Source organism: Podarcis bocagei, assembly GCF_964188305.1.
Source record: "Podarcis bocagei genome assembly, chromosome: 10".
Lineage (NCBI taxonomy): Eukaryota > Metazoa > Chordata > Lepidosauria > Squamata > Lacertidae > Podarcis > Podarcis bocagei.
Window position 1 is genome coordinate 48,391,769 of NC_138135.1, and position 23,610 is coordinate 48,415,378.

Sequence of the window (23,610 nt, forward strand, 5' to 3'; positions counted from 1 at the left end):
TCTGTAAATCAGAGGAAGTAGATGTTTGTTTGTTTTTGTTCACATAGCCTGTATGTGAACTTTTTAAAATCAACAGCAATACTTTATGTACTGAAATCTGCTAAACAACGCACCATTCACATGGGCTTCAGATCCTGCCGGAAGGCAATCACAAAAGTTTAAATATTAAAAACAGTGCAATAATCCTGTATATGTATATGTCCCCTCAAAACTAAGTCTCATTTGTTTCTTTTGGGTTTACTCCTTCCCAGATATGAGTTCAGAATTGCAGCCTAACTGTCTGATACAACCAAGTGAAGCTTAATATTATTTAGCTAAGGGTTTTGGCTTCCTCTGTCAGCAAAATGTAACATAATCCAATGCATGTTTACTCCAATGTATACAATGGGTCACACTCCCAGTTAAGCATGTGTAGGATTGGAGCCTCTGAGAGATAGTGCCAAAATACATGTTATTTAATTCACACTTTTTACAAAATAGTCACTTTTGGGGGGGTGGGGGTGGGAGACAGCCACATGGTACTGTTTGGGAATGTGCTCCTGATCTGGGCCCCTTACTAGTTTGTTGCTGCTATTTTCCAGTTGCTGTTTGCCCCCAGAGGTGTTGGTTCCTCCCAAAGGCACAGTTTTCTGCAAAAGCAGCTGGGCAAGTGAACTGGTCAGCAGTTGGGTGACAATTCCTAAGTGGGAAATTACCAAGAAAGCCCAGACAGTCACATTTGATTTCGAAAGAGGAAACGTGAAAAAGAATATGAAAGGGATAGGCTGAAATTTAGAGTCAGGATATTCAAATCCAGGGATAGCTAACATGACACCCTCCCAATGTTGCTGTGGACTCCCATCAGTCCTACTATGGTGCTGGGAATTGTAGTTCAGTAACATGTGGAGAGCAGCACATTGGCTACCCCATGTCAAATCTCTTCACGATGCTTAGAGGTTATTTAGAATATAATATTGTATTATATTTAAAGCTCAAATAAAATATTTGCTATGCTCAGCAGATGTACAGATAACAGAATAGCAGTGTTGATCATGCAAAGAGTCAAGCTAAGAAATGCAATGCTTTTTTTAGAAAGTGGAACTTTTACTCAAATGAGGGCAGGGGGGAGAGGAAGAGAGACTCTTGCAAAACTAATGTAAGTTGCCAATAAAACTAAAAATAGAAAATGAGGACATGTTGCTAAAAACATCCATACAGTGGTACCTTGGTTGTCCAAACTGAATGCTGCAAACCGGACTGTTCCGGTTTGCGAACGTTTTTTGGAAGCCGAATGTCCGATGTGGCTTCCGCGGCTTCCGCTTGAGTGCAGGAAGCTCCTGCAGCCAATCAGAAGCCGTGCCTTGGTTTCCGAACTGTCGCGGGAGTAGAACGGACTCCCGCAATGGATTAAGTTCCACAACCAAGGTACCACTGTACATCAGAAGCAGAAACAAGACAGGGAGGCAGTTGCACTATTAGATGAAAAAGGTGGGAAACGATTAAGGAACAAGGATTGGTAGGTTCCAGAGATGAAATCCTTGTTACTGATCTATGTATGATTTTTGGTAAGTACCCACACCAAAACCACTTTCTATGAAGAGAGACTCTGAAGAACCCAGGTGACAAAAGATAAAGTCAAGGACTGGTTGACAAAATGAAATCAGTGAGACACCAGACCTAAAGCTCAAATTGGAAATTAAGCATTTCCTAACAAATAAGTGACTTTCCATTAAATCTCCTTGCTGGAGCATTGGCAGGTAGCTAATGGCTGCATTCACACATTACCATTGTGTGAAGCCAAGGTTTACTCATAATAATAATAATAATAATAATAAATTTTATTTATATATTATTCATGGCTTCTTGATCAAGGTTTGTTCCAGTGGAGCAAACCATGAGCCTTTGTTTGGACATAAACTATGTTTGTGGTACTTAGGGTAGAGCAAAGCAGGAGTGATTTCCATGTTTGCACAAAAGCATTAATTATCATTTATCATGAAGTATGAATGTGGTTGGTGTAACAGCTTTTTTGTTTTGTTTTAATGTTATATTGGGGGAACCTAGGAAATCAGCCTAACCTCTTGCTGTAAAGCATTATGAAACCAATAATTACATCAAAAAAAGAGAAATGTTCTTGAGGTAGAAACAGTATGGCTTTCTGCAAAGGGAAGTCCTGCATCATCAAGATTTTAGAATTTTTTAATGGGTGGCAGCAAATATATAGGGCAATCTGATATAATTATTTGGAGTTCTGAACAGTAGTCTTGAGGGACAATGGAGTGTGCCTCCAGAGGTGAAGTCAAACCATTGCATTAGCAGCACTGAAGTGACCGCCCTGGAGCGCAAGCCTGGGCAGAGTGTATGGAGGTCCTGGGCAGCCCAGGCTGCCTCACTCCGCCTCATAGTCCGACCCTATAGTTGTTTAGCTAAATTTAATTTTCTGGTTTCTGACCAAAAATTCATGCCAGCTTTTGTTTGTTAAGAAAGTTAATTCTCATGCCTTATATGGTATTCTGTTGCTTTTTAGTAAGCTCCTTTTATTTGCTTTACTTTTTCCCATTATTCCTTTGCAGCTGATTTCCTGTTGATATATTTTTAAAGTCTTCTTCTGTTAAATAAGTCTTTGTTTGTAGAAGTGGGTTAAGCTTTTAAGACTAAGGAAACATTTCTGACAGTTTTTATTTAATAATATTGTTTACGTTTTATTTTTGGCTTAAGCTAAAAAACAATGTTTGGGTTGCAATTCTGTACATAGTTACTCACACTTGAATCCCAGTAATTGCACCAAAAAATTCCATTGTGAATTGCATCCCAACTGCTTATCAAGTCAGGAAGATCCCGTGCCTGTTATTCTAGGAAGTTTTTTTTTTTTTTTTGGTGCGGGGATTCAATTGAGCCAAAGGAGATATAGCCCTTCATTTGTTTACTTTGCATTATTTTGCCATGGTATATATATAAAAAAATTTCTTTTCCACTTAAAGGTAGAGACCTGTGGGTTCTTGCTCTGGGAAGGTTTCCAACCCAACATAGGATTGGCATACCAGAGTTCAACTATGTTGCTAATATGCATGGGGATGAGGTACGTCTACTACTTCAATTGTTGTGGTTTCCTTTGCAGCATTGTTTGCCTGGTATCTTGGAAGCAGCTGAGATCATATACTCATGGAAGTCTTAAGTTTTTGCCAAATTGCTAGAGATGCATTTTACATTTCTCTCTTTAGGGATTCAGAATCGAAGGATGGAAGTGCCGTGGTGGAATTGAAGAGAGAGAGAGATGTGCTAAATATTATCAAAGGGCCTGTCACACGTAATATTTAGAAGGTCCATCTGTTTCGATCATTCCTCAAGACTGGGTTTTAGACTTTCTTTCCCACAGTTGATAACAGCTGAAGAAAACAATAATGGAGAGAATGATACATATGATCTTCCTGGTGAATTTCCTAGGACCCCTAGGAAACAAACAAATGACAGAAAAAGCCATAATCTGACTTACTTTGTGCATTTTTGGCAACCTTCAGTAATAATTAGAAAGAGCATACCAAACAATAATTGTCCTGCTAAGTTCTCCAAGGCTAGTTTTATCTTGTTGCCAAAGCTGAACGCTGATAACATCAATGTGGTTGAGACAGCGTCTCAAATGGCAGCATGAAAAGAATGATACATTATGAAAATAATGTGTTAATAGTAATCAGAGCTTTTTTGTAATGCTAGTCACTAGTGCAGATTACCATCACCTATTTCTCTTTGGTGCCTATGGATCGGAACCATTGTGTGCTAGCATTTATCAAGATATTAGTACTGGCACCTCATTATTTTTTAAAAAGAGCACTAATTGTACTTGGATATTATGTGTGCAGGCCTTCTGTAGTATGATTACACTAATAGCCAGTGTTTCCTCTATTTTAACCTGGAGTGGACTGGAGCTTTTCTCGTCTCATTCTTTTCCACTTTAACTCCTTTTCTCTTCAGATGTATTTCTTTCCTTTAAAGCAGGGGTCAGCAAACATTTTCAGCAGGGGGACGGTCCACTGTCCCTCAGACCTTGTGGGGGGACCAGACTATATTTTGGGGGGAAAAGAACAAATTCCTATGCTCCACAAATAACCCAGAAATGCATTTTAAATAAAAGCACACATTCTACTCATGTAAAAATAGCAGGCAGGCCACACAAATAACCTAGAGGTGCATTTTAAATAAAAGGGCACATTCTACTCATGTAAATCATGCTGATTCCCGGAATGTCCGCAGGCCGGATTTAGAAGGCGATTGGGCCGGATCCGGCCCCCATACCTTAGTTCACCTACCCATACTTTAAAGTCATCCAGGAACAAATAATGTCAGCAGGCTTTATGCCCAACGTATTTCATATGGACTGGCTGGAATTCGAAAGTAAAGGCCCATACAACCATATGGGATCAGATGCAATTTAAAGAACTACATTAAATTTGTTGCGTTTTAGTAGAACTGAATGGCACTTGATGTTGCTGATTACCTTTGTCTCCCCTTCCGCTGAACTCCCACCCCCCTTTCTTCTACAAATGTGGAAAGAAATAAGTGTAGATTATAATGTTGACATGACTCAGCTCCAGTCTTTCCTAAAAAGTTTGTTTGAACTATCATGCATTGACTTTGTTGGCAATTTTTATTTTAGAAAGGTCAAACATTTAAGTGGGGTGGATTATTCTATTTTGTCAGTAATCCTGGAGTTTTTCTGTGCTTTGATCCATTTGCATAATAATTTATTTATAAAAGACATATCTAATCCTTAGAGGAATGCCTATACAGTAGAAGATAATTATTTTAATTCAATGGAAATATCTTTCACAGCATCACAATAATAATGAAAATCCAGACTTTTTGGCAAAGTTGATGAAGTTTTCTTTTTAGTTTTGGCAAAAGTTGTTGAGCTTTTTGGGCAAACTCGCTTCTTAAAAATAAGCTTTTTAAGAGCTATTTTTATGGAAAAACATGGGTTGCCATACGTCCAGATTTCCCCGGACATTTGCCCAATTTCCACCTGGACACTGCTGCTTCCCAGATATCCAGGAAAATCCAGACATATTTCGGCATGGAAGACAATGGATTTTTGGGCAAATTTTTAAACAAAATTCTTAAAAATGTTAGGGGAAAATATTGACAGATTCTTATCTACACTCTGAAGTGCAGCATGTATATATTTGTCAGTGCAGTAAGGAATAATTGTGGAATGTCTGGGGTTGACTGTGGAGGAGAGAGAGGTTAAGCATTTTGGCTACACAATGGTTCCTTTCTGTGTTCTCAGTTCATTCTCAAGTTTCAGTCTCAATTCAAGTGGCCTGACTGAAGTGATGCATTTTGCAGGTAGAAAAAGCGTTAACAGTCGCACAATGCTAATACTGAAAGGAAAGCAGAATATTTTGCATACTGTATTTAAAGAGAGAAATACTGTACAAGCAGTTGGTTCCTCAAGTAAGGAATGTGGAAGGGACGGGGAAAGAAGGACCGAGAGCTGACCTGGCAGCACTAATAAATCCATTAAAATGATAACCAGGAAGCCCTTTTCTAGTGTTTAGGCCTTCACCAGGTTTTCACCATGATCCAAACAAGCGGTGACAGAGCTTTCCCAGTGGCTGCTGTGGAACACCTTGGCATTTATGTTTTGCTTTTTAACTTTCCATAACCATCTGTATAGCACAAGTACTTATGTGGCTTGTCTGGTTGCAGTCGCTCCCACAGATTTATCAGCTGGGGCATTTGGCCACTTCATTCATTTTGGGAGCGAACCAGTCCATATGGCACACGCTGGACTTTGTCCATCAAGATTATTGATTGATTGAATTTATATACCACCCCTATACCCTCAGGTCTCAGGGTGGTTCACAAAATAAAATCAAAATATAAAACCACAAAATACACAATCAAAATGACAACAATGACAACAACCCAGTAACACCCCCCCGAGATCCTCAGGTGTGCAGGAATTCCACACATACATCTTATGCACAGAGAGCTCTTAATCCTGTTGGGTGTCTAAAAGTTTTGGATTCTCTTCCTGCACTAGCGAGGACTAAAAGACTAAAAACTCTCTCTCTCTCTCTCTCTCTCTCTCTCTCTCTCTCTCTCTCTCTCTCTCTCTCTCAATGCTCAATACTGGTTTATTATATGGATGTGATGTCACCTATACAGCTAACTTCATATGCTGCTAGCCAGGGAAAGCTTCATAATAAGGGGACTGTGTCTTACTGAGGATACCAGGAAGGCAAAGAGCAGTTACCGTGGTTGCCTGCTTCCAGTGAATTCTGGCAATTCACTCTTCACAGATTGAGGGGTAGCCTTTAAGGAGTTTGCAGGTTACAGAGGAGAAGATAAGAGACTAGCTAGCTCAGGGTAAGAGGTTGAGGATGTGAATTTACACAGGTAGGTGCCACAATAACAGAAAACAACCTGCTGCCGTAACAAAATGCTATCTTAATATGGATTGCAGCCCCTTCTCTTCCAAGGCACACTTCTCTTTCATCCAGACCTGAGGGAAAGGAGAACCCAGTGTGTAAATCATTGTGTGCTCCAAAAAAACAAATTCTAGTCTGATTAAAAAATAAAAATAAGGACAATCTCTCTCTTGACAGCAGCAAAGCAACAGCATTGTTCTAAGTTGTTGCTGATGGGAAGAGGCCTGACTGCGCTAACAAAGAAGCATTATTTTTAGCAGGGCTTGACAGTGCCAATATGAGCATGGCCTTTTTAAAGCAAGCAAACAAAACCACATATGACCCATATCAGGGTGGCTTGGGGGGAACAACAGGCAGAAGCCTTTTGGGAAGTGTCTGCCTGACTGCTATAAATAAAATTTATTATTATTATTATTATTATTATTATTATTATTATTATTATTATGCTGTTATTTATTTATTTATTTATTTATTTATTTATTTATTTATTTATTTTGCAATGATAATATTCAGTTTGCATTACTGATGGGCTTACCAAAGGCTAATTTTATTACTTGGTGGTGTGTGGTTTTAATTACCGTATTTTTCGCTCTGTAACACGCACCTGACCATAACACGCACATAGTTTTTATAGGAGGGAGATCCGTAGGCATGCCACCCGTAGGCATTCCCTCCATAACACGCACAGACATTTCCCCTTACTTTTCAGGAGGAAAAAAGTGAGTGTTATGGTGCAAAAAATACGGTATTTCCATAACATGAAACTTGTGTAAAACTATAATTTAGTCCTATGCAAATCGAACAATACCATATTATGAGTCTGTGGCACAGGTGAAGTAGGCTAACCTTGTTTAAATGTGAAAAATGAAGTGAAAAGGAAGGTAAGCCAAATAGTGCATTAGACACCCCTCCCAATTCAATAGACATGTCTATGAATTCACTGTTGTGTGTGTGGGGGGGGGGAATAGATCTCTTCTCTCGCTACAATTAAGGGAGTGGAAAGAGGGACCAAGGAGCCATCAGATCCACTCACCACCCCAAGGCAGGACCATTCACCCTACTTTCCCACACAGAGTACACTATGCAATTCACACCACACTGCATTCTGAGGAAAGAGAAAGTGCACTGCAAAACCAGTAGTTTCAGATTAAGGATTTCACCTGATGCCAGGTGATTGACAGAGGCCTGTAGGAGTTGGTGGTGGTAAGGCACTCTAGTTCAGAAAGGTTCCCCAGTCCTAGTCTCACCATTCATAAAATACTAACCTATTGATTTCCTTGTTCTAATTCTCACTTCTGTACTTTCCTCATGTGTGGGGCCTGACTTTTCATTAATTCCTCCCCCACCCCCACCCCCCAGTGATTTAGTATGTTGAATACTTTAATTGCTGTTTTATGGCTTGGCCTAGTTTAGTTGCTGCTGTTTCTGTTGATGTTGTTTTACCTTTGAATGTTTATTCCATAGTTTTACTCTTTTCACTGTGCATGTGTTGCTCTGCGAGGTTATGCTAAAGGGTAATTATGAATAGATACCTGCCAACCTTTCTTTTCATCCTCCTTTAAGGACTCATGTCTTCTCTTGCATTTCCCTCTTGATGAGGCACTGCTTCCTTTGAATAATTTTTATTGTCAGCTAATTGTAGTATAGGTTTAATTGTAAACTCTTTAGTTATGCCTAGCCAAGTTTTCCTTATTCTGCCTATCTCGTTCTTGTGAGCACTGCAAGCAGCAACCCGTGCGTTTTATTCATATACAGCACATAGTATATGTTTGGTGCTTTAATAAATAACTGTTGCTGCTGATCCCCACAACATCTCACATGATTTCCTTGAGGTTGCAGTTTGACACAGAACAACTGCTTCAGGAGCAAATAGGCATTAGATCCCTACTTTATCATTCATGTCTGAATACAAATACTACAAAGTTCCTCAGCTGAAGTGAGATCATGACGGTACCAACAGGACAAAAATGACTTATATCTAACAAACTTTATAATTAGGCTTGGGAAAATTGGCTGCAAGGGGAGCCTGTTTTCAAGCCTAATTGCTGCGCATGGCGGGCATTTTCAGAGGAGATGAGTCTCTCTTCCCTCTGTGCTTTAACTCTCCTGCTGAACTGTATGACACCAGTAATTAGAATTGCAAAGAAGTAATTGGAAAAAAGCCTTTCATGATTAAATGCTAACTAGAATATGCTCATCATCGCCTAGGGAAAGTGTCAGAGATCCCACAATAGGAAAAAACCTAGAACATCTCCCTTTGTTTTTTTGTGCACCGTGGAATGTGACTAGATACATGTTGAAGAGCTATGGTGACATTTATAAGTGGGTAGGGTGGTGATGTTCTGTTTTTGCAATAGGAACTATTTTTACGATGCAACATTATGTCATTGCTAATCCTATTTAAAATGTTGAGACGGAAGCAAACATCCATGGAACTATGTATTATCCTATTATGTCTCTGAGTGCCTACTTTGCTGGCTTGCTTGGGCCTGCCCAGCACTGGCATTCAGCATTTGGAAGGTTTACCAGTTCTGCTCCATAGTAATAGACAGAGCGGGACATTTTTAGCTTGTGATATCAAAGTGCTTTCTGACCCTTTGCCTTTTCCTCTCTTGTCTCATTTCTGCTTTTGTCTCCATCCTTTGGCCTAACATAGCTTTGCTTACAAACTTGGATGGCGCCTTACTAAGGGGCTGCTTCCTCAAAGTGTGCACATATAATTCAGTAGCTGAGTTGGTTGTCTTATCATCCTGCCAGGTAGTAAATAAAGTTGTTTCCAGTTAACACATAGGTGAGTGTGGAAACTCTTGCTTGAATCTACCTTTGGTCTTTTAGTAGGATTCAGTCATTAGGGAATCAGTCAGGAGAGTCATTTAATCCAGAGAGACTATGACATGCTTATTAAACTTTTGCCATATTCTCTGTTTTATTTTCCTGCTGAAGTTTCCCTTCCTTTTAGGCATAGCAATTTCTGAAATGTGTCCCATTTCATTAAAGATCTGCATTCAAGGTCATTCTGATTTGGTCATGAGCAATATTGAACGAAGTAGAGCTATGCATTTTACAAAACCATTCCAGCTCAGTTAACTAGAAAATAAAAATAAAAATACATAGTCTTCCTCTTGCCTCTCTGTTCCAGAAACCAGATCTCATCTGGCAGTAGCTAAAGTGCTGAACTTGTAGGAAGTCTACAGCATTCCAAACTTACAGAGTTGGACACTTTATCACGCAGGATAGTTTTCATTGTAACAACACAATGTCTGCAGTATAGACAAAAGAGAATAGAATGTGCTGGTTTAAGGAATGTCCAGGGTACATAGCAATATATTATGATATTTATCTGTGAAGTCCCCAAGAGCGGAAAAAAATATGCTCTTAAATTTGCTCTTAAATCTGTAGTTAAAGAAGTTAGATTAGCTTCAACCAGAGCCCAGGGCCTTTTCAACACTGGCCCCAACTTGGTGGAATGCTCTGTCTCATGAGACCAGGGCCCTGCAGGATCTGATTTCTTTCCGCAGGGCTTGTAAGACAGAGTTGTTCCGCCTGGCCTTTGGCTTGGAGCCAATTTGATTCCCTCCCCCTCTTTCTTTTTCCTTCTCCTCCTGTGATGAGGCTGCATTTTAATATTTTAATGTTTCAATATTTTAATATTGTATTTTAATCTTGTTTTTTTTAGTTGTATTCATTCAATTTGTTTTTATTGTTGCTTGTTAGCCGCCCTGAGCCTAGCCTTGGCTGGGGAGGGTGGGGTATAAATAAAAATTATTATTATTATTATTATTATTATTATTAGTTGGGCTACAACTCCAGTAAGCTCCAGCTACCGTGACCAATGGTCAAGGGTGATGGTTGTTGTGGTATAAAACCTCTGAAGGGCATCAGGTTGGGGAAGGCTAGGCTATAACATCTAATTCTCAGGCTTCTGGTCCTTGCTGAAAACTGCTGCTTACTGTGATAGGGCCAGCTCACGCTGTGAAAATGTTCCCATTCAATGTGTTTTGTCTGTTGCCATATGTGTGCATATGATTGTGTGGGGAATGTAAACAAATACAGCTACAGGGATTTTTCCACTCACTGGTGCTTTTCTCCAGCTGCAGTGATTGGGAGGGAAAACTCATTGTTCGCTAGCTGTGCCTGTGTCTGCGCCCTGTCTGGTTCACTTTCCACATGGATAGCATTGCTTGGGCAACGGGTATTTTGGCTGGAGCTGGTTTTCAGTGGGAAGCCTCACCCAGGCCCCAAAAGCATTCACTGGCACAGTTTTTGCTCAAGCCCATAAGAAAAGTATCGCTGTGTTTTTCTTGGCTGTTTGATTTCTGGGGGAAATATATTTTAACCCAATTCATGTTGGCCATCATATTCTACTTGCTAGTTTTAGGAACACGGTGCTTTGTATTAGGTCTGCATTATGTATTACCTTTGTACCTTGGGCAAACTAAGATCTGTGCTGCACCTTATTGACCATTGCATTTAAAACACACACAACTCTGTGCTTCTTAAAACAGGCAGTCGGGAGGGAGTTGCTGCTCCATCTTATAGACTTTTTGGTATCCAGTGATCAGCATGATCCGGTCATTACAAAACTCCTTGACAGCACCCGAATACACATCCTGCCTTCAATGAACCCTGACGGATTTGAATCAGTAATCAATGCCAGCTGCGAGCCTCTTTTTGGCAGGTGAGAACAAAGCGAAAATTGTTATGGGGAGCACCTTAGGGTTTGCTTTCAATACATTTCAGAACCCCACATTACATTTGCCCAAAGGCCTTTACCTTCTGTTCCTGGTTGCAGGACCTCAAACTCCAAGTTGTCTTGAATCTGGGTCCTTCTAGGACGGGGGTGAGAAAACATTTCTTTATTTCTCCTTCTCCTCCTCCTTCTTCCCTGTTAAAAAAAATAAAACGATGGAAGAAAGAGAAAGAAAGAAGAGAAAAAATAGCATATACAAGGATATAATATAGTACACTAAATATACCTTATTGGCCCGAATATAAGCTGCACCCGAATATAAGCCACACCTTTAAAATTGGAGGGGGGAAAAGAAAAAGAGAAAAAATCTCCAAATATAAGCTGCCCCAGTCCTCGCTACTCCTGGCTACGTACTGGGGGGGGGGCATGCTACGTTGCCGGCGGCCTTTCCCCTTCCTTGCTCTCTCCCTTCCTAGCCTTGGAGAGGATGGGGAATGACATGCGGGGCAGGCACCGCTTTGCTGCGCTCCTGGCTGCACACCGCAAGGTTGCAAATATAAGCCTCACCTTAACTTTTCATGGTCGGAATTTGGGGAAAAAGTGAGGCTTCTATTCAGGCAAATATGGTAATAAGTTACCGTATTTTTGCACCATAACACTCACTTTTTTCCTCCTGAAAAGTAAGGGGAAATGTCTGTGCGTGTTATGGAGGGAATGCCTACGGGTGGCATGCCTACGGATTTTCCTCCTATAAAAACTATGTGCGTGTTATAGTCGGGTGCGTGTTACAGAGCGAAAAATACGGTACATTTCCATACATTATTCAGCTTTTAAAGGACATCTGCAGGCAGCCCTGTATCAGGAAGTTTTTAATGTTTGATGTTTTATTATGTTTTTATAATAATAATTTATTATTTATACCCCGCCCATCTGGCTGGGTCCCCCCAGCCACTCTGGGCGGCTTCCAACAAAACTCTAAAATACAGTAACCTATTAAACAGATGTCCTTTAAAAGCTTCCCTAAACAGGGCTGCCTTTAGATGTCTTCTAAAAGTTTGGTAGTTATTTTTCCCTTTGACATCTGGTGGGAGGGCGTTCCACAGGGCGGGCGCCACTACCAAGAAGGCCCTCTGCCTGGTTCCCTGTAACTTGGCTTCTCACAGCGAGGGAACCGCCAGAAGGCCCCCAGCGCTGGACGTCAGTCTCTGGGCAGAATGTTGTTTTTATTTGTGTTGGAAACCACCCAGGGTGGCTGAGGCAACCCAGCCAGATGGGTGTGGTATAAATAATAAAATTTGTTGTTAGGCTGCAATTTTCATATCTTCAGGTGCTCTAGTGGCATGGGTGCTACAAACGCTGCCATGCACTACAGGGGTGTTTGAGTAGCACCTAGGGGTGGTTGTTTAATTCAGCCTCTGCTTACTCAACCACCTTTCCCAATCCTTGAAAAGTATGGCTAGAGTTTATAGCTGTTTTAGTTTCTGTATCAGCAGTTCATTCATTCTTTCAACTGGACCAGATGCTTGAGGATAATGAGGACTATGAGGTACCCATTGGATATTCCATTCATTAGCCTACCTGTTAAGCGAGGCCAATAATTGATTAATTAATCCTGCAACTGTACTATTGCTGGTGGTCACTCAGCTTTCAGCTGACCCACATCCTGCTGATATTTATTCCTGGAGCACAAACAGTATATCAAGACAACAAAGCAAGCAAACAGACAAAAAAAACCCTCTGACAGCGTGTTCCAGTAAACAAAAAGGAAGAATTGGGCAAACAATTAACCTACCTCCTTGAAATACAAGATTCTTCTGCAGTAGGCTTCCAGTACACAAGGGTGGGGAGATCTTTCAGCCTGAAGGCCATGTATCCTGGTGAAAGAGACCAGAGGCAAAAACAGGCAGAACAACATATGAAATGTTTACCTTTGTACAGTAGGCTAGTCTACATCTATCCTCCATTTAGGCAAGCAAAAGGCATTAGTAGGATTCAAAGATACAAAAAGTTTGAGAACCCCTGCCATAGACAGCTTAAAACCATGAATAGCCAACAGTATTCTAGGGCCCTACATAAAGAGGCCCTAAACAGACAGATTGCAACCAAACATTTGCATCCTAAACTCACTCATTTGAAAGTATGTTCTAGATGACAGCCTAATATATATATTTTTATCCCTCTTAAGATTCAATGCTAATAATAAAGATCTGAACAGGAACTTCCCGGACGCCTTTATCCTAAATACTCATGACATCCAGCCAGAGACTGAAGCTATAATGAACTGGTTAAAGAATGAAACGTTTGTCCTCTCTGCTAATCTGCATGGCGGATCACTGGTCGCAAGTTACCCTTTCGATAATGGCAATTCAGGTAAGCTATTGCTTGAGCATAGGGTCACTAACTCTATAGGCAACCCATAGCTGATGTTTCACGATACACAGGCAAAGGCAGGTCTTCAGTTCTGTCTATAATACAAAGTATTTGAATCATTTGATCTCAGTCATATAGACCTGTTTTGAACTCCCATCAGCCGCAGCCAGCATAGCCAATAGTCTGGGTTGATTGTTGTTGCTGTTGTTTAGTTGTTTAGTCGTGTCCGACTCTTCGTGTCCCCATGGACCAGAGCATGCCAGGCACTCCTGTCTTCCACTGCCTCCCGCAGTTCGGTCAGATAACTCAGAGAAGCTATGAACTATGCCGAGCAGGGTTGATTATATATTCAAAACAGGAATTCATAACATGGAGTGTACATCATAGCACTGGCCAACACTCCCACAGACATTCAGCCAAATTCAGCCAAGCCACAACAGGGCACATTTACAGTGGTACTTGCTTTCCAGCGGTTTTCAACCTGTGGGTCCCCAGATGTTATTGGCTACAACTCCCATCATCCCTGAGCTCTGGCCTTGCTAACTAGGGGTAATGGGAGTTGTAGTTCAACAACATCTGGGGACACACAGGTTGAGAAAGGCTGCTTTACACTGCCTTTGATCTAGTCTAGAGGGAATTGTGCCAGTAATGTAAGTTTGAAAATGTGGCAAGCTATACGTGCGACAAGGGACACGGGTGGTGCTGTGGGTTAAACCACAGAGCCTAGGACTTGTCGATCAGAAGGTCGGCGGTTCGAATCCCCGTGGGGGTGAGCTCCTGTTGCTCGCTCCCTGCTCCTGCCAACCTAGCAGTTTGAAAGCACGTCAAAGTGCTAGTAGATAAATAGGTACTGCTCCGGTGGGAAGGTAAATGGTGTTTCCGTGCACTGCTCTGGTTAACCAGAAGCTGCTTAGTCGTGCTGGCCACATGACCCAGAAGCTGTACACCGGCTTCCTCAGCCAATAAAGCGAGATGAGCGCCACAACCCCAGAGTCGGTCACGACCGGACCTAACGGTCAGGGGTCCCTTTACCTTTACCTTTATACATGCGACAAATAGTGGTGGGAGTGGCCCGTCCAGCTTTGCCACCTGAGATGTCGTGGAACTCACCAGAAACCACCACCATCTTCTCACTTCTCTGGCAGCGGGCAGAGCACACTGTGGGATTCCCCCACTTGAGGCAGCTGCCTCAGTTTGCCTCATGGGTGAGCCAGCCCACATTTTTTAGCAATCCTTGTACTGGGAAGGATTTCTAGCGGTAGCCAGAAATGTGCCTATGCTTGTATGATACAAACTATACTTATTAGTTGTGATATGTGTGTGCAGAAACCCAGGTAAACGCAATCTACACTGTAACCAAATTTCCACTGTGGTTACTTTCTTTCCACAGTTACTGTTAATTTTCTGGATGAGAGCCGAACTGTGGATAATGATGTTTTCATGCACCTGGCGAGAACATACTCAGAGAAACATGCCACGATGCATAAAGGGAATGCGTGTAACTCTGTAGAATACTTCCCAGGCGGCATTACAAATGGATATCAGTGGTACATGCTTCAAGGTAAGAAATTCCCCCGTTGTTCCCTAAGCGCTCTCCTCCTTTTTTTGTATATTCTACACTGCGTACACAGGTATAAAAACAAACGAAGCAATTTAAAACAGTAAAAATCCACAAAGCAATACAGTGGTACTTCATGTTACATACGCTTCAGGTTACACACTCCGCTAACCCAGAAATAGTGCTTCAGGTTAAGAACTTTGCTTCAGGATAAGAACAGAAATCATGCTGCGGCACAGCAGCAGCAGCAGCGGGAGGCCCCATTAGCTAAAGTGGTGCTTCAGGTTAAGAACAGTTTCAGGTTAAGTACAGACCTCCGGAGCGAATTAAGTACTTAACCCGAGGTACCACTGTACAAAAATACTGCAGCGACCCAGTGCAAAGCAGTACATAATATATTGCAATCAAAGACAGTGAACACCTGCAAGATCAGTAGGCCATGGTGGGGAGACAGGATCCAACTGACAAGCCAAATCCTGAGCTCTTCCACTCCCCTTTCCCAGCCATTTTGACTGGCTTGTTGGACCACCCACTCGTCATTATCATGGTGTCAGGTGGTCCAACAGAGCTTGCTGAAAGCACTGCTTAACCAATGGGAGCTTAGTGCAAGCCCTGTTTTGGGCAGAGATTGGCTACACTATGGAGTTCCCAACTGGGAACTTGGTAGTGCAGCTGATTCCTGTGGGGGCCTGCTGTCAGTGCGTACAAGGCCTTGCTTGCCAAGGAGGAATCAGGAGCACATTTAAGACACATTTCCTTACCTGCCCCACATGTAATCTCCGGTTAGGCCCTCTGCCAGACCCTATTTTGCCCATGAGCGGGGGATTCCCCACTACTTTTTTGGGACTAATTTCCTGGCAAAAATTCAGAACTTTCGAAGTTCTTCAGTCTTAAGCTAGTGATGGGTGGGTGGGTGAAGTGAGATGAGGTGCCAAGTGATATTTGCATTCCAAAGTGGGTGCCCAACACACTTAGAGGCATTGGAAGTCTCTGCTTGTATTGGTGTGTGTGTGTGTGTGTGTGTGTGTGTGTGTGTGTGTGAAAGAGAGAGAGAGAGAGAGAGAGAGAGAGAGAGAGAGAGAGTGTGACTTGGGGGTGTGGAGAATAAATTTTATGAGGATTGTGCATAAATTGGATAACCCAGGAAAATAATCCTACATTGTAGTTGGTTGCCCCTCAACCAGAGGGAAAAAAAATGTCCTACCTATATACCTTTTGCAGTCTTCTTGTTGGAAAAGTGAGCAGAAAAGTGTTTCCTTTTTACTTCATTGACATGAGCTTTTAAGCTGCATGCAGCTGTGTAGTGGGAGTAGGAGACCCAAGAAAAAGTGGGGACAGCCTAGTGCCGGTGTAGTAGTAGTAATAGTAGTAGTAATAAGAATAATTTTATTATTTATACCCCGCCCATTGGGCTGGGCTTCCCTAGCCACTCTGGGCGGCTTCCAACCAAATATTGAAATACAGTAATAATAATGGCTTAAGACAATGGTTTTCAACCCGTGTGCCGTGGCACCGTGGGTGCCTTGAATGATGCTCAGGGATGCTGCAGGCAATACTGGCCTCCGTCCCTTTCCTTCCCTCCTTCCTCGGATGCCGTCTCACGTTTCTGCCTCCCAAAGGCTTGCACAACTGTTTGTTGCAGCAGCCCTGGCTATGAGCTCCCCAGGCAAATGGTGCCTCTGGGGCCGGTCAGGGGGTGCTTACCAGGCAACTGTGGGGCAGTATGAGGAGGCACCTCTCTTTGGGGTGAGGGGTGGGCAGCTCAGAGACCAGGGGTGGCAGCTGGGGCTGCATGGAGGACCCCCAAGGAGAGGGGAGAGGAGGCTGAGGGAACACTCCACAAGGGGTGGTGTTTGAAAAATGGTGAGAGGCCGCCAGCTCTGCAGGCAAGGGGTGACGTTACTGGGTTCCTGAGCCCCACAGGGGTGCCGCAGAAAGAATGTAGCTGCGTCAAGGGAGCTGTGGACTCAAAAATGTTGAAAACCTCTGACTTAAGAGAAAACTGTCCATGCCTAGTCATTTGCCATTGGCAGATTCTACAGGACAGTCTAGGGAGGAAGAAGCAATGGGCAGCGGTAGCAGATCAACAAGCTGAAGTGACAGTGGCGGCGGCTGGAACACTGCTGACTTTTCTGCTGACCAGCTGTTTACTGCTCACATGCCAAGCCAGCTTCCTGGGGACATTTGAACCAAGGCTGACGAGTTGAGGCACCTGGCAAAGGAGTTTAGGAGAGTATTTAAAATGCTAACTTTTTCTTAATGGCATTTAAACTATGCATTTAAATATATACTTTAGGTGGGATGCAGGATTATAGCTACGTCTGGGGACAGTGCTTTGACATCACTCTGGAAGTATCGTGTTGTAAATTTCCACGAAAAGATGAGCTTCCATCCTTCTGGAATGACAATAGAAATGCTTTGATCGAATACATTAAACAAGTTCATCTAGGTAAGATGGCTCTACTTGGTTTTCTTTTGTCATAGCTAATATTCTGGTTTGCATGTGTTGTAAACAAAATCTGCCCTTATGCCCTTATGGGGTACACAAGAGCCCTTATAGAGTCCTTTGTAGGTTCTCCATTGGTAGGAGAAAAAAACAGAGGCCAACCAGAGAATATTGAGAAGCAAAGCAGCTAGTAAGCCTGATCTTTATTAAACTGCTGCAACAGGGTGCTCCCCCCCCCCCACAGGAGAGAGGAGGAGGACCACAAACTATGTGTGCTTGCCCTTATAAAGCCATTTTGAAATTCCCTGTCCTGGAGCTCAAGACCACCCCACCATACATCATACATACATCACAGAAGGGGTGTAACCCAAGACCACCCCCCACAAACATCATACCTGCATCACAGAAATGGCGGTCTACAACAGAAATTTGAATGTTGTTTTTCCTGTCTGCCAGGTTATCTGATAATACCTTATCTGATTGCCTTTCCTGGTAGTCTGGCCATTCCTTTGAGATGGTAATCACCCAATTCCTGGGACAATGGGAAGGTTCCCTCACCCCCTCCCTCCTTGCAGAGAAACATTTGGTCAGTTTGGGAGTCAAAATGGTTTCAGGACTGTCTTCCTATGCTGCTTCAGACATGTGGTTTATATATTTATGTACAAGTTTGCTTGGTACATTTATGAACATTTATTTTATATATATAAGACCTTAAAAAATTTATTGCACATGTTGTGGAATAAGTTCCTTAAAGAGCAAAGAAGAAAACATCTCTGATAAATATTGTTTACTGTAATAGTTTTTACAGATCTGCATGCAAGCACTTTAGTGCTTTAATTAGTATAGTAATTGCTTAGGAAGGGGGCTAAAAGTAAAGGATTTCTGATAATGTGTTGCCAGAAAGCGACCGAAAAGGTTTCAGTTCTGTTTCAGAGAACAAAGCAATTTTACCCAGTGAAAACAGTATGAGGATTGGTAGTGTTCAAGGAAGAGAGGAAGGAGTCAGTGACACTGCCCATCAACTAGGGGACAGATGGGGAACCTGTGGCCCTCTGAATATAGTTGGGCTACAGCTCAAGTACTGAGCTAGTTGGGCTAATGGGAAACAGACAGCGACCGAAGTGAAAACAGATCAAACTGATGTGTACCAGGATTTGCAAAATCGAATTGAAACACAGCTGTTTTTTCAAAGCATGTTATGTGTACATACCTTTAGTGTTACAGAAGAGTACACTCCAGTGGCAATGTTCACGCATGACCCCTATTTACATGAGCAGGAAGCCATGTTTGTATGCTATGTAGTGAAGCAACACTGCCCTCCCATGGATTGCCAGGGGCAAAACTTTTAAGCAGGCTAATACATCAAGTTCACTTCCAGACATGGCCTGTTCATTGAGCATTGAGTTCTGATTCGTTTTCAGAGGCAGTCATATGCACTCACATCAAGCATTTCCCCGTCACTCTCCTTATTTAATTTTTACGAATTGTTTTGTTATGCAGATCCAGTTTAATTGTCCAACTTGGGTTTGCCACTGTGTGGTTGAATCCCACCCACAAAAGAGCAACAGTCTGGAATCAGCTTAATTCTGCTAATCCTAATATTCAGAATAAGGTTCTCCCCTCCTACAAAAACAAGTTTCTTCAAGTTCCCTTAATTTAAAACTAGGTTTTCTCTTCTGGCAGTGGTGGCTAACTTCAGGAAGTTTATTAGCATTATTGCAATTTAAAAACATACAGATCACCATATTTTCTTCTTTAACGTACAAAACATACACAAATTCTGTTCATTCATCTATCTAATCTCATTTCACTAATAGTCGACTTCCTCCTACCCCTATTACAGCTTCTTCATTTCTTTTTATTTCCTTATTTTTGTATTGCATTCTAACATGCTTTCATCCTTTTCCTTATAAATTATATTCCTCTTATTTTTTCTAATTCCATTTTGTAAAAACAAATCTATACACATCCAAATATTGCTTTGAGAACCATATTTACACAGATAATTTTTAAAACAATCCCATTTTTTGATTTTTGTATTCGAGTGGTTTCTTACTACCTCTATCAATTTGGCCAGCCCCACATATTAATATAATTTCATTTGCCACTCTTCTTTCATTGGCACCCGTTCTCCTTTCCAGTATTTGGCAACTCGAACTCTAGCCGCTGTGGTTGTGTCCAGAAACACTCTTTTGGGGTTTTTTAAGATATTTATAGTCATGATGCCCAGTAAGAAGGCCTCTGGCTTTTTAATAAATGTTTGTTTGAGCATTTTATTTACCTCTTTATAGACTATGTTCCAATTTTTTAAAATTTGGGGACAGGTCCACCGCATGTGGAATAAGGTTCCTTCTTCTTGTTTACATCTCCAACATGTGTCTGTGTTGTTTTTATATATTTTAACCAATTCGAATGGAGTTATATACCACCGGTATATCATCTTCATAAAATTTTCTTTTATTAAATAACAGACCATGAAATTTAAGTCTGTTTTCCATAGTCTTTCCCAATTTTCCATTAATATTGGATAGCCAAAGCCTTGTGCCCATTTCACCATAACCTCCTACACTTCTTCATCTTTAAGTTGCCAACCTAATAATAATCTATGTTTTTGATAATATTTTCCTATTGTTTATTAATACTTCTTTCTCCAATTTTGATATGTTTCTCAAATCCATTTTCTTGTCTGATTTGAAGATTTCCTTCAATTGATAATACTGTTGCCAAGCCAATCCTACTTCAAGAAGTTTTTTGTTTTGTTATTACATAACATTTTTTTTTTACGGTTCCTGTGTTTTCTACTTTGATGCAAAGTTTTTCGTGCCCCTTCCATTTGTACATTAAAAAAGAGACCATATCCACATTGATATGCTCTCTGCAGGGGATTGATTGTGGATCAACACAACCCTTGGCCCATAAAAGGTTAATTGCCCTTATGCTATTGTGTTGTCTGTACATTTCCCCCATACTTTGAATTTACAGATTTAATAAATTGGATAGTCAAGCTTTTTTCCTAACAAACAAACAAACAAACAAATTCTATCCAGTACAGTGGTACCTCGGGTTAAGTATTTAATTCATTCCGGAGGTCTGTACTTAACCTGAAACTGTTCTTAACCTGAAGCACTACTTTAGCTAATGGGGCCTCCTGCTGCAGCTGTGCTGCCGGAGCACGATTTCTGTTGTCATCCTGAAGCAAAGTTCTTAACCTGAAGCACTATTTCTGGGTTAGCGGAGTCTGTAACCTGAAGCGTATGTAACCTGAAGCGTATGTAACCCGAGGTACCACTGTACAAGCAGTAGATAGTTCTTCCACTTCAGTGCTCCATACATGCATTGCCATGGCTTTTGTCCAGAACTTCCGTGGAATTGTGGAGGCATGTGCTAGTCTTGTTCTAAACTTCTAAGGAAGAATAGTGATTTTGCCTCCACCCCTCAAGAGAAGTGTTTTGGTTCTCTGTGAATATGTTGAGGAGGGGCAAGTTTTTCCCATTTATCTACACAAATTCACCATATCCATTATTATCCTTAAAGTAACTAAAGGTAAATTTCCTTCCCCAATAAAAATCAAAACACCAGCCAAACATTTCTTCTTTTGGGGAATGTGCATACAATACCTTAGCAAGTGTTTAAACATGTTACTATAGAATGCATTCTGTGACAAAGGGCTGTTACTAGATTGCAAGTGGCTGTGCCATTTGCTCCTGTTGCTGTACTTCCTTGGCAGAAAACTTTTCTAGTTACATGCCAAAAACGAAAAGAAATGGCTTCTTCCTCTTTTGACTTCTTGCCATAGGTGTAAAAGGTCGTGTTTTGGATAAGAATGATGAACCTGTTCCAGGTGTGATAGTAGAAGCTGTCGGAAGGAGACACATATGTCCTTACAGAACCAACAAAAATGGAGAATATTATCTTCTCCTCCTGCCTGGCACCTACACACTTAATGTAAGTCATCTTGTCTTAGACCTGCAAGCTGCTGTTCTGGTAAACATGGCCAGAATCCCTAGACATTTATGCATGCAGGTTCTGTGCTCTTGTGGAGGGTGGGCTAGTTTTTCCTTCTGGTGCTAGTCCCCTTACACCTCATATGGGGACCAGGGCCTTAGGAGAGAAAGGGAACTGAAAACTCCTATGCAGCATTTTAGATCCCCAGAATGTGCAATTTAAGATAGAGTAGGACTGCTGTGCTGATATGGCATCACATACTTCTCTGCAATGTGGCCATGGAATTCTAGGCTCCATGAAGGATTCAGCAAACACATGTCTAAAGGTCAATTTATGAATTAAAAAGATAATGCCATTTTTCCAAACGCTTACCCTAGTGTTTAAAGTAGTGACTAACTTACACTGAGGTCCTTTCCACACTTATATTAGGAGGGAAGAAATTTATATATATTCAGATTCCACTGTGTAATTAAAATGGTCTACATATTGACAAACTGCAAACATTTTTTCCTGTCTTTATTGGTCTTTAGGCAACCGCACCTGGCTCTAGCTCATTGCTACAGGAACTGCATATACCAGACGGCAGAGCACAGTTCAGTGCCCTCACGTATGACTTTGTTGTCCCCCATTTACAGACCAGACCCGAGCCTGCTTCATGCCCCACAGACCCCCTTTATTCTTCAGAGTATGATAAAAACCAATCTGCCACACTGAAGCCTGCTATTACCTCCTTGGTTTTAGTTAATATCTTTTATGCAGTGTTGAGATGAAACTTTTATGTGCATATATTCATTCAAATGGACTGGACAATCTTCTCTTGACAATCAAAAATGGGTTATTTCAGTGTAATGTAATAAAGTACTGTATTACATAAAGTATACGTTTCTTAAAGAGAGAACAACTAAATGCTTTGTGCTTGCACAAAAATATGCAACGGAATTCGATTATTACAATTCACTATCCAGCAATTATGCTAATTTTTTATTTATGAACCACTTGGTTTCAATGTTTGATTCTACCAGAGGACTAAGCTACCTTCTTTTTCCAATTAGCACCTCATAAAAATGCATGAAGGCCTCCTAATGAGGATACCAAATTAGTACCATGAGGTTGCAATCCTAAACACAAGGGGGAGGGGCCCTACTGGACATTACAAGACTAACTTCTGAGTACAGCTGGGTGGACTCTGTGTTTGGTTATAATTACAACAAACTTCCATGCACGTTTATTCTGCCGTTACTAAAGCAGCATAGGGGGTACCAGTGGCCCCTCCAGGTGTCAACTTCCTTCAGCTCAAGCCAGTACTCAGGTATGAACAGGGTATCAATTTTCAGCAATTTACTAAAAAGATACAATACTGGTATTCAGTGCCATTGTTATGGTAGCCAAAGTTGGAGAAATCTCATGTGCAAAACCTTTGCAATAGTGTTTTAGATGCCCTCCTGATGATACAGAAACAGGTGGTTGGGAGAGATCACGACCCGTTCCTGCCCCTATACAAGAGGACACAGTGCATAAAAATAAGGAACCAAAATAAGCAATCTGCTATGCTCAAGTCCTGCTTGGCCGCCATGGGAACAAAATGCTGACCAGATGGGACCTTTGGTGTGATCCAGCAGACTCACGTCCTTAACATAAAATACAAAATGTTTTGATCGCATGATTTAAATACAGAAGGTAACAAGCCAGTTAGAGAAAGCAAACTAGTGAGATTTACTGAAAACTGGGGATTTGTTAAATTCAAATTTTGTACATTTATTGCACTGAATTTCAATATTTTACGTTTTGTTCAAATGAACTAAACACATTACAATGGCAAAAATGGAATGTTAAGTCTCTTGCCAACGAGGCTAAGGATATACATGTAAAAATCATTTGAGGATGAAAACAAAATTTGATTTCAGTTTAACAGACTTTTAAACCTTTACCAGAGAAATGCAGATATGGTGGCTATGATTCAAATAACCCCTTTAAACACACTTTCATTGGATTTTGCAGACTAGCTATTATTTTCCATCATCCAGGGAATACTGATTTCCCCCATTAACACTTCCTAATGGTCTTCGTTGCAGTCCTGGTAAAAGCGTGTAGGCTTCCAGAAAGGGTAACTGGAGATTTAGTGCTGGAGATCTGTCAGCTCTTCATTCAAAATGCTGCTCTCTACCTAGCCCCAGAGCAAATTTATTCCTCCTGC

At 41.4% G+C, this 23,610-nt stretch overlaps 1 protein-coding gene across 3 annotated transcripts in view; it reads left to right on the top strand.

The window, feature by feature from the left end:
• Positions 1-22,291, top strand: part of CPM (carboxypeptidase M) — a 34,625-nt gene extending 12,334 nt beyond the window's left edge. For all 3 annotated transcript variants that reach the window (XM_081211743.1, XM_081211744.1, XM_081211745.1), the window contains exons 3-9: positions 2,961-3,058; positions 10,913-11,085; positions 13,283-13,467; positions 14,858-15,028; positions 17,322-17,474; positions 21,268-21,416; positions 21,947-22,291. In XM_081211743.1, coding sequence (XP_081067869.1) covers positions 2,961-3,058; positions 10,913-11,085; positions 13,283-13,467; positions 14,858-15,028; positions 17,322-17,474; positions 21,268-21,416; positions 21,947-22,186 — 1,169 coding nt within the window. In that variant the 3' untranslated portion in view covers positions 22,187-22,291. The remainder of the gene's footprint in view (positions 1-2,960; positions 3,059-10,912; positions 11,086-13,282; positions 13,468-14,857; positions 15,029-17,321; positions 17,475-21,267; positions 21,417-21,946) is intronic.
• Positions 22,292-23,610: the final 1,319 nt, after the last annotated feature.